The sequence below is a fragment of the Manacus candei genome, unplaced genomic scaffold (genome assembly GCF_025592945.1).
Source record: "Manacus candei isolate 608988 ecotype Guabito, Panama unplaced genomic scaffold, ASM2559294v1 h1tg000050l, whole genome shotgun sequence".
NCBI classification, from domain to species: Eukaryota; Metazoa; Chordata; class Aves; order Passeriformes; family Pipridae; genus Manacus; species Manacus candei.
The window spans coordinates 20,512,184-20,530,421 of NW_026138098.1; the positions used below are offsets into that span (position 1 = coordinate 20,512,184).

At 47.0% G+C, this 18,238-nt stretch overlaps 1 protein-coding gene across 8 annotated transcripts in view; it reads right to left on the bottom strand.

Moving 5' to 3' along the window:
* Positions 1–3,298: 3,298 nt before the first annotated feature.
* GBF1 (golgi brefeldin A resistant guanine nucleotide exchange factor 1) overlaps positions 3,299–18,238 on the bottom strand; it is a 104,862-nt gene continuing 89,922 nt past the window's right edge. For 5 of the 8 annotated variants that reach the window (XM_051800063.1, XM_051800062.1, XM_051800058.1 and 2 more), the window contains 18 exons: positions 18,015–18,108; positions 15,001–15,177; positions 14,463–14,527; positions 14,238–14,361; positions 13,586–13,657; positions 12,650–12,744; positions 12,061–12,214; positions 11,619–11,841; positions 9,890–10,053; positions 9,334–9,580; positions 8,738–8,937; positions 7,622–7,772; positions 7,162–7,292; positions 6,718–6,819; positions 6,046–6,159; positions 5,623–5,800; positions 5,283–5,420; positions 3,299–4,955 (listed from right to left, as the gene is read on the bottom strand). In XM_051800063.1, the coding sequence (XP_051656023.1) occupies positions 4,669–4,955; positions 5,283–5,420; positions 5,623–5,800; positions 6,046–6,159; positions 6,718–6,819; positions 7,162–7,292; positions 7,622–7,772; positions 8,738–8,937; positions 9,334–9,580; positions 9,890–10,053; positions 11,619–11,841; positions 12,061–12,214; positions 12,650–12,744; positions 13,586–13,657; positions 14,238–14,361; positions 14,463–14,527; positions 15,001–15,177; positions 18,015–18,108 (2,716 nt within the window). In that variant the 3' untranslated portion in view covers positions 3,299–4,668. The remainder of the gene's footprint in view (positions 4,956–5,282; positions 5,421–5,622; positions 5,801–6,045; positions 6,160–6,717; positions 6,820–7,161; positions 7,293–7,621; positions 7,773–8,737; positions 8,938–9,333; positions 9,581–9,889; positions 10,054–11,618; positions 11,842–12,060; positions 12,215–12,649; positions 12,745–13,585; positions 13,658–14,237; positions 14,362–14,462; positions 14,528–15,000; positions 15,178–18,014; positions 18,109–18,238) is intronic. The other 3 variants (XM_051800060.1, XM_051800064.1, XM_051800066.1) reach the window with 1 other exon arrangement.

Consider the following 18,238-nt stretch of genomic DNA (forward strand, 5'->3'; position numbering starts at 1 on the left):
GCCTTTGCCAAGGCAGCGGCAGCCGGCTTTAGGGCTGGGGGACTCGCCCCCCTCCCGCTCCAGGTGATGCTGTCGCTGCCAGAACACCAGTCCTGGACCCGCGTCCGTGAAACTGGGCTCCTCCTGAGAGCGTGGCCCAAAGGCACTGTCACAGGGTGAGGTAGGAGGTACCGCGACAGGTAGGGGCCAGGCAGAGAAGACCTCGCTCGGTTAACATGGGGCTCAACCTTCCCTCCTGAGTACAAGGCTCTGTTCGCACCCCGACATTGACTGACCTTGTGCTCTCACTAAATGGCTACTGACACCTGGCATGCCTACACACTGGCAGCCACTGCCTGCCCACGCACTCCCGATCCGGTTAGCCTGACCTCTCTGTTCCCAGACACTTCCTATAACAAGGGATTCAGCTTACCAGCCAACCACCAACGCTGCTGCCCAGAGAAATTTACATTTTCTTACACGGAAAACTTGAGGAAGCATAACTTCCCTTGGCAAAAGAGCAGGGCTGTGGCAAGGTCACAGCAGCCCCATTTCCCTGTCGGGAACTCAGCAATAACCTGCCCTCATGGCTGCTTACGGGCATGTATTTGCAAGTCCCAAAACATCCTGCATAGCCAAAGGGTGTTCACACCCCTCGGGCCCAGAGTGTGTGGTGCTCATAAAGGATACGCTTTCCCACTGCTGCAGAGAGGAGCTGCCTGCGAACAGCGCCTGCCCTGGCCTGTGTGGGAGGGGACCTCTGGCTGCCCACCACCTCGCCCCGGCCAGGGTGCTGGTTACACAACCGGAGGAGCAGTAATGCACACTGGGACTTGTAGTCCTGGGGGATCTCATCTTCCTCTGCATTGACTCGCACTGCAAGCAGCCTCCTCACAGGCCCAGTGGCTCTCCTTGCTGTTCAGCCCATCAGTTCCCCGACCCTTCGGGGCAGGAGTCGCGCTCCAGAACTTTGCTCCCGAGCCGGTTGTGCTCCCAAAGCTGCCCCGTGCATTCCTGTCCACCAGCGGGCAGCAGGCCTGCCCTCCTTCTCCCGGCAGCCCCCACAGCACATGGATAGATGGCAGCGGGAACAATGCCGGCCGGCAGCAGTGGCAGGGCTCGGATCGCTCCCTAGCCACAGGCGAGCGGCACAAGCCCCGTCAGGCTGCCTGTCATGCAGGGGGGCCAAGACAGCAGGGCAGCGGGGCTTCAGGATATGTCAGGCTCCATAAGAGAGCCTGATTCTTCCAGAGATGTTCAACAGCTGGCGTTTATAGGGGTGAGGGTAACTTCTAAAAAAGCCAGCTCACTGTTGAAAGATACTCCATGGAAATCTTTCTTACAGACCAGGTCATTTGAATATGCTCAGATTCAGTTTTTAAATTGAAACTAAAAGCAACAGTGCTTGTGTTTCACAAGTTTCAATGCCAAATGTATGCCAGGGCTTATCATTCCATAGGGCTTCTCACACTAGGAAACTTCATACCAATGAGGAAAACTGACACATGCTAAATTCCAATACTTACTCATATTCTGTTTTAGCAGTAGAAATTCTTGGTGTAAATGGCAACAGGAGAGGTAGGTAAATCCAAACTACAGTGATGTCTGTGCAGCCTCCTCTGGAAAATAGTGAGTCAGACCCGTAAAATTGAGAAAGTAGTCTAAGACTAGAGAAAGTATATGCTGGAACAAACACGAAGGGTAGTGTGTGAACACTACTCCTCACCAACAGTCAGTAGTATGATTGGCTTTTATATAATTTAAGTTACAAGTAGAGTTCAAGAAACTTATCAATAAACATGTGTATCACAGCACACACTACCTGTCAGTTGATTCTGATATTTCAGTTCAACACTTTCCCCATTCTTTCTTTCTCTGTAATATGAAACCTTGATATTGCAAAATCCAACCAACATTCAAAGATTTTTTTTTTTTGGTTTTCCAGTCCATTCCTATTTACAGTCTAGTAAAAAAATGTTTAAAGTGCACTTCTGTCTGTCTTTCCAGTCAACATTCCTTCCATTCCAGTCCCACTTCCTGCAGTTTCCTCGTGTGGCTTTTGCTTTGTACCACAATTGTCTGAATTAAGATGTAATGCTCTCAGTAGAAACTGAGTTTGCAAACACAGTTTAAAACATACCATGTGCCCAAAACAGGTATCTGAAGGCAGCTGGCAAAACTGAGCTTTACTATCAGCTGACACCACTCCAAAAAGTCAGAGGACCACCTGGGGATCAGAGGGCAGCAGTGCTGACATCGAGGCACTTGACAATTGAGCAATGGTTTACAAAGAGTAATCATCTGAAACTTTAAGCAAGCAGAAAAACAGAGCTGTAAATAGAAGTGCAGGCTCGGAAAGAAAAGACAGAGAGGGGGCTGGATACAGAAGGGCCATGGGCAGCACAAGGACTCAAATACATGAATGAAAACATCTAAGGGCTGGAAGGACACAATCTAGAAGCAGTGAAGGGTGAGGAAGAGAAGGTTGTGGCTGCAAAAATATTCCAGGAATGGTGGAAATGGGGTGAGGGAACCAGGATTTAATAACAGGACTTTCCTAGTATGGACATTACTCTTCCATTATGCAATATTTAGACCTTTCCTCATGCAATTCAAACAAACTCCCAAGTTTTTAACCCCCTTATCAAGTCTGTAGGAGTCTCTTGGAATCTTTGTGATAGGGAAGGCATTGGTGCCTCACGCAGCTCTAAGGACACTGTAGCACTGTGTGGATCTTGCCACAAAACAAAGTAGAAAATATCAGGAGGGAAGTTTGGTTGTCCATATCCATGGCAAGCACTAGCCCAGGAGGAGCCCAGGATCTCTTATGCCCTCTCCAACTCCAACTCCTGTCACTGGAAATGAGGATTTCTTCCTCATCAGAGAATTGCCAAAGTCAGCTGAGTTGTCACCGAGGTTATGTACTGGCTGCATGGCCAGATGTGCAGAGCACCTGGTCCTCAGCCCTGGTCTCGGCTCTCAGTCCTGGTGGTGCGTGAGCACACACAATGTAACACCAGAAATTTTACAGCCAATATGGAACTGTCATCTTCTGCAAGAGCAATCTCGCTGCTAAAGCTCTGCTTTGTCCATGATGAGAACCACTCCTGCTTAGCCCCTTGATGGCCAATCTCCACTGCAGCCCCCTCATGAGTTGACCAGTTGTTAGGACAAGTCCCCTCGTGCTCTCCACAGACAGAGCGCTCTGTTGCAGGATCCTGGTATGTGGAACCAGGGCACAGTACCCTGACAAGTAAACTCCATTTTGCCCAAAGCTGTGAGCCACAGTTGTATGACAAAGGAGTGCAACACTGGAGCATTCATTTACAGGATGTATTTATTACACTGTAAAAAGTCCATTGGATTTGTAGCCATTTACTCTGTATGTACACGGTCATATTCCCACCCCAACCACAGGTTCCTCTCCATACAGGATACACTGGGTTGGAGTCCCACCCGTGCCCCTCCCAGTCACCAGGGGGATTTCCAAGATTGAAATTATTGAGAATTTAGCCAGCTAGTCGAGGGAAGGAGGAGGGGGAACGGTGATGCAGCATTTGCCAGGCAGCCAGCTCTGCTCTGGCCACGAGGAGGGGGAAGAGCGGGATGTCCTTGCTGCAAGGCGGAAGCACAAGAATGACTACCAGGGCCTCGGCTGCAGGGGTGTCCTGGGGGAGAAGGATGTGCGATCCCAACAACTAGAAGATGCACAAGGGTGAAATCTGTGCAGAGCTTCCAAGAGAAACCACTGCAGACTTGCTGGGCATCTGTCAGCAGGTGCCACAGATCCCCAGTCTTCTCTAGCTGAAGAGGATGTTCTCCTAAGGAAGGGGGCTGGTCACCAAGAGGACAGTGTAGCAAGTGGCGAACAACACATCGCTGCTGTGTTGGAGTGGCCCCCAAGTGCTGTGTGAGAGATGGCCATGGTGCTCTGCTCTCAGCATTTCCTTCTCATTTACTCAACTATGCAGAGCATTCTGGATTTGCTCTCTCCAACCAGAAAGCCTGATTATATCACAGGAGGAGGGAGGAAAGCCATGCTGCCCCTATCAGACTCCCCTGCTGCCTATTCCGTATCTGGCATGGGGATTGCTGTCATCTGTGGTGTTGCAGAAGGAAAGCATGTGCCTACAGCAGGCAAGAAGCCCTATGTAGCAAACTGGGAGCTGCACTGTAAGCAATCCACATTTCTAACAAAATTCTTTACCTGCTGAACTCAGGCATGCCCAGAGCCCAGACAAAGCAGTGCAATCAGAGGAGTGAGCAGTAAAGCTAGGGAATGGCTGGGGAATTGCCCAGGGACTGTACTGAATAATCTTGAGAGGCAGCCCTGTACTGCAGCCCCTCTCTGGCATGACATCAATAACTTTCCCCTCTTTACCAGATGAACTGGTGGCAGCTTGGTCCCAGGCTGCTGGGTGTGAGTGTTGCCTGGCCCCTGAGATTGCAAAGGCAGGAAGGTCAGTGGAACTGGGCACCCCTTCAAGAAGACAGGAATTTGTAGGCAGATTTCTAGGTGATGCCACAAGAAGGGAGCAGGATGGAATGTGCTCCAGAGGATTGTGGCAGCAGCCCTTCTGCTCAGGTTAGCATCATCTTCTAAAACAAACATGCCCACTACTAGAGAAATTGGCCAGCATCCTCCACCCACAGAGCCTCCTCAGTAGACAGTTCTCAGACACCCTCAAACTAATTGACTTCAGAGGTTGTCATGGGGTCAGTGGGCCGTGGAGTAGCTAAGAGGGGAACAGGAGAGGTGGCTTCAATTAGGGCTGGGTTGAGAATGATTGGAAGAGTCATAGGTGGCACTCCAACCTGCAGGGGAGATGCAAGAGGCTGCAGGATGAGTGGTGGCTGTGCTGTCGTAGGAGGTATGTCCGTAACGGGGCTTGTCTTTGTTGAAGCTGATGCTGGGAAAGAAGGAGAGGCAGAGGTGCTGATGGTGGGTGAGGCAGGTGCAATGGGTCTCTCGGACTCTAGAAAAAGGAAGAGACAAAATACGTTGTTACACAGGACCTGACAAAGTCACCTATTAGTTGAAAACTAATCAGGGCTCAAGATCAACTCAGGGGCCTTTTGAGACTTGCCCCTTCATATGAGGCCGTGAGGAGCAGGGGCCAATCACAGGCATTCTGCTCACCCCAACAACCTCAGCAAGAAGGCCAAAAGCTATCCATCTGGAAGCACAACAGTTCAAAACACTATAGAGGCCTGGTCACCCTAGATCATGCTAAAGCAAGGAAAAGCAGATCCATGCCACCATGCTGGGAACATGATTCCAGAAAAAAGAAAACAGGACTTACCACTGGCACCCAGTTCACAAGGCTTCTCCAAAGGAGCCAGGTGGGTGGTTGATCTCACATCCCCCACAGGAGAAGGGGGCAGGGCAGACACTATTGATTTCTGATGCTGCTGCTCAACTGGTATGTTCAGGACAGGATCTAGGAAGACAAAACATGCAGTGAGACCACACACCAGTTTGGTCACTCCTGCTACCCTCAATTTGCCCTTCTTGTGCCAAGCTCCCACAGCCTCCTGCAACTATCATTTCATCAGCTTCCAGGCACTATGGCAGCTGCGTGCTGGACAAGGTGCAAGCACTGGTCCAAACCTGTTTTCTTAAGGTTTCCCAGTCCCTTGTACCTTGGATGACTGTCTGTTTGAAGAGCTCATCCCGCAGCCGAGGTAAGAAACAGTCAATGCGCTCCCAAGTGATCTCCCAGAGATCTGAGTATCCTGTCCGTGAATCAGCACTGTGGAATATCCCAGCTGTATCCATTACGAGCAGCATATTCTTCAGAGACTCTGGAATGGCCTCCAGCTATAATCAGAGACACTCCTCAGGACACAAAGAATGGACATACAGCAATGAACAAAAGCTCAAAACAGCTGATGGGCTGCCTTGGAAACAGAGGAACATGGTGAGAAATCATGGAACAAAATGGTTTGGGAAAGATTAAAAGGTTAAAAAAAACCCAAAAAATGCATCAAACCAAAACACCTTTCAAATTCAGAAGGTTAAAAGTGGTTGTCCAAAGCACTGCAGCACCACATTCAGCACCTTACCAGTAAGTCACTAGAGCCAGCATGCATGTACTTGTCCATAAAGTCTAGGATTGTGAGCCACAGGGCAGCAAAGGTGGTCAGTGAGAGCAATGGGGAGAGATGCTGTAGGAACACCTAGGAAAAAACACAACTCCTGTCAACAAGTAATATGAGGGATGCTGCTCACATCTTGACAAGCCAGTCTTGCAAATCCGGATTCCCTGTCCTTGTGGCAGGCTGGGAGCATGCACAGGCCTGGCCTGAGGGTGCCACAGGCCTCCACTCTTCTGAGCTGCACATGTGGAGGACTGGATCTTGTCTCCTTTGTGAGAGGCCCCTGCAGTCTGCATCACCATGTCTTCCAGCCTGTCCAGACTCTGCCTCAGGTCAGAACTATCAGCTTGTGACATGCATCATTTCACCATGAGAACACACTGTCTTCAACTAATGTTGGGTGAAATACTTCTCTCTCTCTCCATTATAAAGACATAAACTCTTTCCTGACAACTTTTCAAAGCCTAGGATCATGGATACAGTTCTGGAAAGAAGGTAGTTCCAGTAACAGAAGCTCATGGAGAAGCCCAGCACTAAAGACAGTCAAACTATCACCCTGAACCTATCCAGATCAGAGATGCTGAGAAGCAAACACAGCAAGGGTTTTCTTGAGCTTTCAGGCAGCAGAAGTGTGCTCACCTTGGACAGTAGTGTTGAGGCTCTCATCCTAGTTTCTTCCATCCCACCAACATCAGCTGGGCTGATGTTCTCAAGTAGCTTGGTTAGCAGTGGGAACAGCACCTGTTGGATCAAACACATGGATGTTTTAGAGCTGAAAAATGATGAGATTTGCCCAGACAACCTTACAGAAAGGAGCTGGATTCGGGGACTGATGGTTTCCAGACAGAGACCATGAGAGAAGCAATGGGAAGTGGACATGAGTGGATCCACTTCAGTACTCCAAAAGGCTCTGTCAGAAACCTAAGCAGAAAGGAACTTTTCACAGGACCACAGTAAGGATCGTCTTGCTGCTGTGGTGAACCAGCTGCTGAAGAAGAATACCATTCTTCCACTCCTGCACACAGGTTTGCTCTTCATAACAATACTTTCCTGCCTACATGCCCAGCCCAGCCAGGAGGTTACCTTGTTGAAGCAGGACTCCCATTCCAGGGCATCCAGGGCCTGCAGGTCATGTACCAGGAGGGCCCGCTGCAAGTAAGTGAGTGCTTGCATCCGTATCTGGCGTCGGGCATCACAGCACAGCCAGGCAATACCTGCAAGAGAGAGATTCAGGGCAAAGCCCACAGTGAAAGTGTCACATCCCTACTTTCCCAGTCTAGGGTAAAAAGTCTAATGAAGATCTGGGGGGAAAAAAAGTAAACTTGTTCCAGGCCACAAACTGGAAATCTACTGTCAGATCCAGAAACATGCTGGCAGCTAACTCATGCTAAAGATATCATTCAAAATCTGATCCAAATACTTTTTCAATTACAGGAGACCCTAAAAACAACCTCTGCCTGCCTTCTGCAGTTAGTTCTTGGCTCATCAACTTTCCTGCCATTATTTTGGAAGTGTCTCTGCTTGCTCTCATCACCAGCTTTACCCTGTAGCAAAGGACACCAGCAGTTGGACCACAGTGTTCGGGAATCCGCTGTGATTTTCCTGGTCGCCGTCTCCAGGTGTCGCTGCTCCTCCGCCCAGGAGCTGTAAATGCCAGCTGCTCGCGTGTGCAAGGTGTGCATGAGGTCCAGGAGCTGCAAGTACACAGCGCGGTAAGAAACACACAGGACTTAAAAATCTGAAGCAACTCTGATCTCTGCTCTTCTCCAAACCAATGCTAAAAGGCTCACAGCTACTCAACCCTGCTTTCTGTATGTACCTACTCATGCACAGCTACAGAGACGGTGGCAGGCCCTGCTGTCTGTGCCCTCCTGAAGTGGTCAAGTGCCAGGCATTCAACAAGATTTGTTTCAGTTCAGTAGGCATGTCAATCCCATCTTTGAGAACCACCACTCCAGTCATGCCAAAAGGAAGAAGGGACTCTTTCCTGGCATAGAGCATTGACTCTCCCAGGCAGAGGGATAAACCCAGCGATTCAGCTATGCTGTCCAGTAACAACTCTCTGCAACTTTTTTTTTTTAACAAAAAAGGCATGAAGCATATGCAAAGTTCTCTCAGAACAGCTCCAAATGGGCACATGACAGCACTCTGTTTACTAATGAACTGAGGCCCAACAGCCTGGCAGTCAGCAGGCCTGTGCCTTCACACCTTTCAAGTACCAGCCAGAGAGAAATTACTCCCTTAGCCCAGTCCTCTCTACTTGAAATCCCAGTGCCTCAGCCCACAGGGCTTTCCCCTTTCCACAAGCTCTGATACCCTGCCAGACTCCCTGCTAATCCTACATGAACCTCATGCCTCCAAATGCCCTTGGATCCACATCCATCTTACCTACTACAGTGATTCACAGCTTCAGACCTCCTCCTTGCTTTCCAGAGGACCTCTCCCTCCATTGCTATCCTGCTTTTGCCAGTACAAATTGCAGTCTTCCTCTTTCACTGCAGAACCACACATTGCCACCAGAGCCACCCTCTAATCCACTGTCATCCAGTGCCCACTAACCCAGCATGCAGCCCTCCCTTGCCCCATAAAGAATCCCAGTGATTACCTAGCAAAGCCCTAAGTATGGGAAAGGAGAGGAGGAAATCCTTGCTATACTTACGTCCTGACTAACCTGTAAAGACACAGTGTGGTAGCTGGCAGGGATGCTCTCATCCTCATCCTCATCACTGTGTGTGTGTGCCTGGTGTTGGCTCAAGACCCGGGATCGCCGTGTGGAGTTCTCCTTTGGCTTTTTTTTTAACCGACTGGATTTACTGTCATACCTGTGGCTCTTCCCTCTCTTTTCCTGGGACTTGTAGCCTAGAAAGTAAAAGGCAGCAACATATCGTATACAGAGTCCACCACAAAATTTTCTGCCTTTCGACACATAGAGCAGCCACCTTTTGATATCCCCAGCAGAGGGCCCTGTCCTGTGAAATGACCACTACCTGCTTGTAGAGAGGACCCAGCACCCCTCAGGGACAACCTTCAAACAAGAGCTGATATTATTACCTCCATATCAACTCCAGACCTCCCCTCCATCCCAGGGAAGAGGATAAAAATAAGGTCCCTGCTGTTAGCAGGAGCCAGGACACTCTTCTCATAGTAACCATTTTCTGGGGGTTGGGGACTCATTCCCTGACAATATACTTCACACTTCTTGCTGACTGGCCACCCTAAGCCCAGTCCTGACTGTCAAGTCAAGGGCCATCTCACCCCCATTCAAGCTCGCCTCCACGAAGATCCGTATCGTTTTGACGCACAGCTCGAAGTTCTCAGGTGTGACATGGGCAGCATCTCGCACGATGAAGGACAGGGACTCCACACATTTCATGAGAGACTTCGTGTCATGTGGGCCCAAATCCAGCCCCACAGTCAGGCTGTACTGGTTGACAAGAGGAGATGGACCCAGCCTGCTGAGCCCAGCAGTGGATCTGGAGGTGTCGATGTCATCTTTCCCCACCTGCAGGATACAGCAAGAGGGTAGCAGGAGAGGGTAGCACAGCAAGTAGCACCTCATGCACCTACTGAAAGGGCCTTTCTTCTGAAGTCAACAGATAATGGTTCTGTAGGGCCCATTTCCCTTTCTTCCTCATTCGCCTCCAACTTTTCTCCTCTCCATCTGTATTTCTCCCCATCCTCCCTTTATATTATCAGCTCACCTTAGCACTCTTTTCTACTGTCTTATTCTTTCTCCCCCTATCACAACCTCTGTTCACAGCCATGCTAGGAGTAGTCTTCTTTGGGCACCAGAAGCCCACTTGCTACTCACCACCAGCCAGCCACTGTTCATGACATCCACATCCGTCACCGAGCGATGCATCTTGCCGGGCTTCCCGTGGTCTGTGTACACCTCTGAATCAGAGGTGTAGCCACGGTCCAGGCTCATGTCACTGGGATGATAGGAGGAGGAGACCTCGCTGTCTGACTGAGCACCTGCAAAACAAAAGGCATGGGATTTAGATCACAGCCAAATCAAGAGCTTGCAAGAGTAGCTGTGGACAAGGCAGAAGCAATCCAGATTAGTCAGATCAGTATCAGCCAGGAACGACTAGTGGGCCCTGGAAGAAACCAGCCCAGGCTTCTCTTCCTGTGAGACCTGTTTCTCCCCTGTAGGCATGTTTTGCTTTCTCCTACAGAGGGAAGGAGCTTTCCATCCTCTCCTGTGTCATTTGTCAGCCCGACCGTGGATTTAAAAAGGGCAGAAGTCCAATACTTCAACCCTGAGGGAAGAATCAGATGTACCATGAACTTTATCAACAACTAGAGGTGCTAAGTTCAGCCAAGACAAGTCCAAAAACACAACACGGGATTACATGACTCACATGACCCCTCTGGGGACACTCAGCTCCACACTAATAGTGGTCAGATTTTTCTCATGAACAGCAATCTACATTAGCATGTTCCACACCTGTCAGATCTACCTTCCCATGCCCCAACATGCCCCAACACAGAAGTCTTTGCAATGGACAAATTTAAGTAATGTTAATATAATGTTATTTAGAAGGAAAAACTCATTCTCTCCATCATTCCACACTATCTAGAAACTCACCAACAGACAGACAGACTTGCTGTGAACACAGTGCACCAAACATTTTCAGGAGGTAAAGAGAACTAATGTTCTGATGTGCAAGGTGCCAAGTCAAGCAGTTTGCTCTATCAGCAAGGACAGAAGCAGTAAAAAAAAACAAACAAGAGAGAGATGGGAGGAGACAGCCCAACATTAACCCAGAAGGCAAATGCCATAAGTGTTTTACAAAATTGTGTTTCTCCCATCTGTCTAGCATAAAGCATAAGGACCTAGCAAGAAGTTCTAGAAAGAAAACAAAGCCTTCTGGAAAAATCTTTTCTTGCTCTTTGCTTTAGAAGTCTGAAGATATCAGTCTCAAATACATTGCCAGCTGGCTAAAGCAAAACAGAACAATTTGTGGAAAAAACCATCTTTTTAACACAGTCAAGAGAAGTGGGAAACAGTGGGTTGGTCTTGTGGGAATGGTTCAGGCACTGTTAATACAAATGGATTTGGAAATATAATTTTAAATAACAACTCCCTTTATGAGATCCTTAAAATGGGGACAGAAAGGAGTCAGTCCCACAAAAGAAGCAAGTATGACAGGAGCAGCAGCTGGGTTTACATTACATGCCCAGATGAGAGATTATAGTACCCAAGGCACCAGAACACAACCAGCAGAAAATGCTCCTTGGGTAGATCAAAGACCTTCTACAGCTGCTACAACTGATATCAGTTTTCCTCCCACTGCTCCCCCAGGGACTAGCACCTGGATTGCTGCTCACTGAGTAGGAAGAGACGGCAGAGTAGAGACAGGGACAGACCATGAGGTAGGAGTGAACAGCAGGTGCTGGTCTTTAATCTTGCTAATGTAGTTTAATATCAGCTTTGTTTTCTTGCAGTCCCCTTTGCTAATTGAAAAGCTTGAGGAAGCAGCTGCTTATCTGGCAGGCAGGCATCAGATTTCCTAGCAAAAGCTGGCCTGTCTTACCTGTGTCGTTATCTGCCCTTGCTGTAACCTGCAGGGCTGCAGGCGGCTTCACCCCAGACCCGATACACTCCAGGAGGGTGAAGAGTGTGTACCAGTCATCCCCAGAGTGAATGTTGGCAGCATTGGTCTTCAAGAGTTCATGGAGGCCGTAGGCAACCTCATGGCTAACTCTGGACAGCACATTTGGCTTCATCATAAGTAGGATACGTAACGAGAGGAGAACCTGGCCAGAGGAGGAGATGAGAATAACAGACCCTATTACTTACACTCCATTCTCCAACAAGGTTCCCCTTCATTTATTTAGAGCTACTTACAACTGCTTTTTGTTGTCATCTGCAGCACAGAAAGTTAAATATGGGTCCACCTAATAGCAGTTGGTTTCCTGTGTTGCCAGGTGTGGCCACAAAACGCCCCCACTAACTGCATTTCAAAAATCTCTTACCTGTGCACTGATTTCTTCTCGACGGAGGAGTCGAATGGCCAGTCTCAGCAGCCCCACCACTGCCCTCTCCACCAAGAAGCAGAACTCCATCGCATGGACACAGAGATGATACAGGTGGTCTCGGACAGTCTGCCAGACACAGGTCACACGGTCCCTAGCAACAACAAGGAGGAGGGAAAGGGTAGGATGAAAGAAAGTGAGACAAGCTGGATCCAGCTACAGGATCCCAGAACTCTAGTCAACCCAGTATTTAATGTAAATGAAAAACTCCAGGTAGGAGATATAAGAACAGACACAACAAAGCCATCAAATTTCTTACTCATTACTTGCAAAGCAATCAGGTGGGAGAATTCTCCCTCTGGAATTCAGTTTATATTCTTCAGATTTCAGAATATCAAGCAATAATTCATGAGCTAACAGCCATTCTGTTTGCACATGCTAGAGTTGAATTGTTAAGCCCTGAAATTACAGCCACATGCTGCTTCAGCTGGCAAACCAAACACATAAGGAACTCATTCCCTGGACCCAGGCAGCAGCTGCAGTGAAGCAGGGATGCTACAGTGAATGTGCATGTATTTCAAGGTCGTACCTATTCTCTAGAACAATCCGCAGAAGCATCTCCAAGCAGAAGGCTGCATCCTCTTCATCATATGTCTCCTCATCAGGAGTCACAGAGATTAGAGCCTGGAAGAGCCAGGAAATTTTTGTGAATAACAAGCTCCCAGAAATGGGGGACCAACAGGTGAGGACCAACAGAATGCGTTGAGTCTGGGCAAAACTGCACTCCACTGTCTGGTGAGGTCATGCATAGTCTATCAAAAATGCACTGGACAGAGGTCAAGCTAAATATATTGAAAAAATATATCTTTTTCATTATGCAACATTATCCAGCAGCTTCTTTCTAATAACCTGTGAAGCACAGAAGAGGGAGACATACATAGGAATGACTACAAATACTGGAGCTATTCCTCTCAAGCTTGCATATGAAGGGAGAATTCCTGACATAATGGGAGTAGGAGCAAAATATTCCCCCAGAACAGAGATTACACTCTCCCAAGGAGATGAGCTACTCTAGCCCAAAGGCTAATGAGTCCAGTCTTATTACATTTCCCACAGCAGCCAGGTATCACACTATCTAGGGTCACATGGTCAAATATTTCTGTACAGCTCTGGCCACTAGAGTGGCATTTTAGAATGCTCTCATTAGGTACACAGCAGACCAGAAACTATGAAAAACTTTAAGCTTCTACATAGAGTTACACATACTTTCAAACACTTGCCAAGAGTCCTCAAGGCTTTTAGAATGCATTCCACAATTTAATGTTTTCTTCTACTACCAACTTGTGTCTGCCAGCACAGAAGTTACTTTTAACAGCTGAACTAATGATTCGTTTCATATCCCAAATAGTTTCAAGACCTCCTCTGGGGACAGAGGAGCTAGGTGAGTACACGGCACATATCCACGATCATGCATAGCATACTTCTTCTATCACTAGTCCAGTCCCCTGCCCAATATCTCTCTCACCTTCATGAGCTCCTGGAGGGATTCCAGTTGGAGAAATTTGCTTTCTGTGATCAACTTCTCAGGATCACATTGCTGCAAAAGACAGAAAAGAGGACTGTGCATCTGGGGAGTGTGGATGGCATACAAACAGATCCTCCAGAAACACATCATGTTCACAGAAAAGATACAGATAGTGGCTTTAACACAGTTAACTGGACAAAAACTCCTGCCAACTAGTTCACTGTTTAACATCAATTACTTTTAGCAGACCTGATCTGTGCTACACAGATTTTGATAGATAACTCCTCTAAGTCCACACACTGGTCAACCGCCAGGTTCAGATTTTGTTGGCACCATATGCTTTAACACTGTCTTGGAAAAGATTAGTTGTTTGAGAAGTCATTAATTTGTCTTCAAATATAGGACTATGATGCCAAGGGCAGATCCCAGCCTCTTGTGGGGAATCATTCCTGTTTTCATGTGTACACAGCAGCACATAAGACCATTTAGCTGACAATCCAGATATGCTTATCCATAGTTTCTTACAGTTCCCAAGTTACCTGTTACCTGCAATACTGTCTAGCAGCATGTATATTTATGCTTCTGTGGCCTGTTACCCACATAGTACTGTCACCAAGAAAAAAAGCAGGTTGTTCTGCAGCCTGTATGTTACCTTTATGCATTCCAAAGCTGCTCGCTTTGCCTCCTGTGTTTCCGTAGATGGCCCTCTCATACCAGATTGCTCTGTCCCACTGAGGGTGAGCCAGCTAACAAAACTCAGTACTGTTGATTCACCACTGCAAATCAGAGGAGACCAGCATCAGCAAGAAAACAAGAGACCATGTTATTTTCCACCTTTGGTACCAAAAAGACTGCCTGGGACATCTACACCACTCACCGGTTAGATGGTGTCTCCTCACGCTGCAGATAGATTTTGCCATTAGGATCCACAAAGTCTTCAACCTGAAATACAGACCATGATGTGCATATGACCAATTATCCACCTCTTTGTAGCCTTCCCCCCCAGCCCTGTGATGTTCCTCTTAGTGATGAAACACTACACCGAACCACAGTATATGCAGTCAAACCAGCTCTTCGCTTCCCTAGCCCGTCAGTAAAGTGTCACTCTCATCTGGCAACACAAATCCTGTGCTTTAATACTTCATACCTATAAGCATGTCCCCCTTCACACAATACTGAAAATGTGTTCAAGTAAAATAAATGTTGGAATTTCTCAAATCCAATGTTTTTGTAAAATGAGAAAAATGAAACCCTATGAAAGAAGCTTCACATAACTCGAGCACTACACCCTTCACAGGCTTCCAAGCTCTGTACACGCTTTACCAAAGCCAGGCCTTCACAAGAGAGCTCTCCTCCTCTTGGAACTGGCTCTATGAAAAGCCAGCTTCCCACTCCTCTAACTCTTCAGTTATTACCTCCACCATGGCCTTGGGCAGCAGCTCTGCTCGGAAAAGCTGTAGCATGGCCTCCATGATGTTTTTCCAGCCCTCTCGCAGAATGTCACCATGGCGATGGGCCAAGTGAAACACAGTCTTTGCTGCAATATGGGCCTTGGGATTACTTCCAAAAACAGTGGGCAGGTTCTCAATAGACTGCAGGAAAGAAGAGGCGGTGGCAATCAGTCAGAAAGAGATGCTTTCTTTTCAACAAAAATTAGGGCATATGCTTCAGAATTGGTTATGGGAAAGACAACAATTCTCTCTATGATGCTTGGATAACTCCTCAGCTCATATTCACTTTGCACAAAAACAAGGACAAGATGGCTTACCTGATACAAGCTGAATCACTGAACCACCTAGACAGACGCTCCCCAAGAATGACAACAACACAGAACATTTTGAAAGTACTTGCTGAAAATTCACTAATTATCCTGCTACAGGAACTCATTTCAGGATCAATGCCTTCTACAAAAAGTACGACATTTCCTCTGGAAGCAGCAACTACACTGCCCTGCTGTTAGAGAAGGAAACCAGGGCCAAAAGCATTTCTGACTCGCAAAGTTAATCCTATCACTACTTAATAGCAAGATACAAGTAAGAGTGATGGATCCTGACATACAGTCTCTGCTAATAATTGCTGGATCACAAATCCTCACAATCCGTTCAACGCACTCACAGCTTTTCAAAATATAAGAAGTGTGCTAAGTCATTGCAACCAAGCAAGCATATGCTGCCAAAACAAGAAAAAACCTAGCAATCGTGAGCTATTATCAGACATTAACATGCTCCATGTTTCTGCAGTTACTTAAGGTCATTGCATTATTCCTTTTGACAAGAGATGGGCTTTGCTGTTCTCTTGCTTATGTGGACAAAATCCATACTTACTCCCCCATCAAGAATGGAAGTGAAGATATGAGATAGGATGGACTGACTCTCTCAATCTCGGATCTGAAGTTCAGAAAAACTAGCTCTTGCTTCAGCCAAACTGCTGGCCAAACTGTTATCAAAATGGGTCTTTGATCTAGAGGCAAACTCCATTAGAAGTCCAATCTGAAAATCTGGTAGAAATGTGACAACCAACTTGGTTGTCTGTTGGTATGGGGAAACCATATGAACACATACATTGCTGGAGTCTCAGAGTGCAAACAGCATTATGCCTGATTTTGCACTGTGCTAACAAGCCACAACCACTGAATTAAAACACACACACGTTTTGCTACTACTTATTCACTGAGTCAGTATGAATCTTAACTGTGGATCATGAAGAGGGGCACTTGTTCTCCTTAAATCACTTAATCCCCCTCCATGTTCCTTTCCATTCCTCTTCTTTCAAACCAAAGTGGCCATGCATAGCAAATGCATTGTGTGGAGAAGATGCCTGCTCACCAGGATGATCTGACCTGGGAAGAGCTGAGCAGCTAAGTGACACTTTGATGTTCTCCTTTGTTTCCTCACAGCCGCTCTTTGCTTTGTCTAGTCAGTCCTCTGAAGAAGGCCCCTCCTTCTCCTTTTCCACCAGACTGTCTTTAAAGTATTTCTTCAGTTGTCCTATTCCACTACCGTCTCCAATCCTTATAGGAATTTAGGACAGCAGAAAGTAATTGGTGTACTTGGAATCTGGCCAAAGATAAGAACTCAGCCTTCTGCAAGTCCAGAAGTCCTTTATTCTATGTCATCACCAAAAGACATGCTTGCTTAATTTACACAGACCTCAAACTGCTCCAGATTCCAGTCTCACAACTAGATGGGATGCAGCTGGCAATAGTTGGTGCATCTGAGGGCTTAGTCTAGTTGCTTCTACTGTGTAAATCTGTGTCAAACTGTTGTTTCCTGGCAGACATTCCTCTGCTTGTGTTATCTATTGGTAGTCTCGAGGTCTGGTATGCCTGGAGAGGATCAAGTATTGCATCTTTACTGTTGTGAGCTGTGGAGGAAGAGAGAATCTAAAACAACCCCGCTGCTTAGGATTTGTCTTTTAATAGTCAAACCAGTACTTTTTCACTGTTACAAATGTCAGAATGCAAGTGATACAAAACACTTGGCCCAAACCATTCCATTTCCCTGCAACCTAATTCCATCAACTGCATGAATTTGCAGGACTGTTCCCTTTCTCCTATCCCTTTAAGGGAGTTAAAAAATTCACCTGTCTTGGCCTTTTTACTCCCATGCTTTCAGTCTTGAATCATCTTGCTTCCTTTATGTGTGGCAATTCTGTTCTGCTCACTGTGGGTCTTGTGCTGGTTCTGAGAGCAATGCTGTGAGATTCTTTGGGAGTTTTGACCATTTACAGGAGTTGCTGTCAACTTCTTAGTAAAAAACATGGTCTGCCATACACTGTCTATCAAACACCTTGGGGAAAAACAGGCTGCTGCTGTAACACACAGACAGATTTGGGCAACAAAAGCTTACACCAACCATTGCATCTCAAATTTATTCTCACAGTATAACCCAGGGAAATGGTCTTTAGGGCTTGCCAAAAGTGGGGCAGGCAGCCGATTTTATTACCAGACTCCACACACTAACTGACAATTCAAAGCATTTGTTTTTCTAATCTCTTTGTCCTTATGCTGTGAATCCACATACAGCCCCTACACTTTGGAAGTACAGCTCACAAAACAGTCCCTCTTGGCACTGCATAAGCCCTTTAACTAAATAGTCAGTATCTGAAATGTATAAATTTCCTTGGGATCACAGGGAGATTTGTCTCCTCACATCAAGCAGGTGCAATAAACACTTCTACATCAAAGCATTCTGTTTCTGCATAAACTGCCACTTGTGAGCGAGTAGAAGGAAATTTGCATATTTGAACCTGTCCTATGGCAGTCTCACTTCACTACACACTTTCCATTGCTTCCTTCAGAAACTCTAGGCAGGGGCTGATACCTACAGATACCGTGATAACTAAAATAAGCAACGATTACTGGCTTAACACAGGAAGAGAGCTCCGATATACTGGAGGTCACGCTTCTTTCCCCTCCTTGAAAACTTACCTCACTGCTGAGGGCTGTAAACTTGCAGAGAGAAATTATGAGATTGTCAAACACATCACTAAGGCCATAGTGGGCAGAAATCATTGCACATTTCCTGGAGAAAGAAGAAAACAGAAAATAATGTACTAAGCACAGAGGAGTCTGTCTGCAGGACAGCTAATCAGAGACCCTTATTCTTGACATTTTAGACCTTCCTCTCCACCTACCTACTCATAGTGAATGCT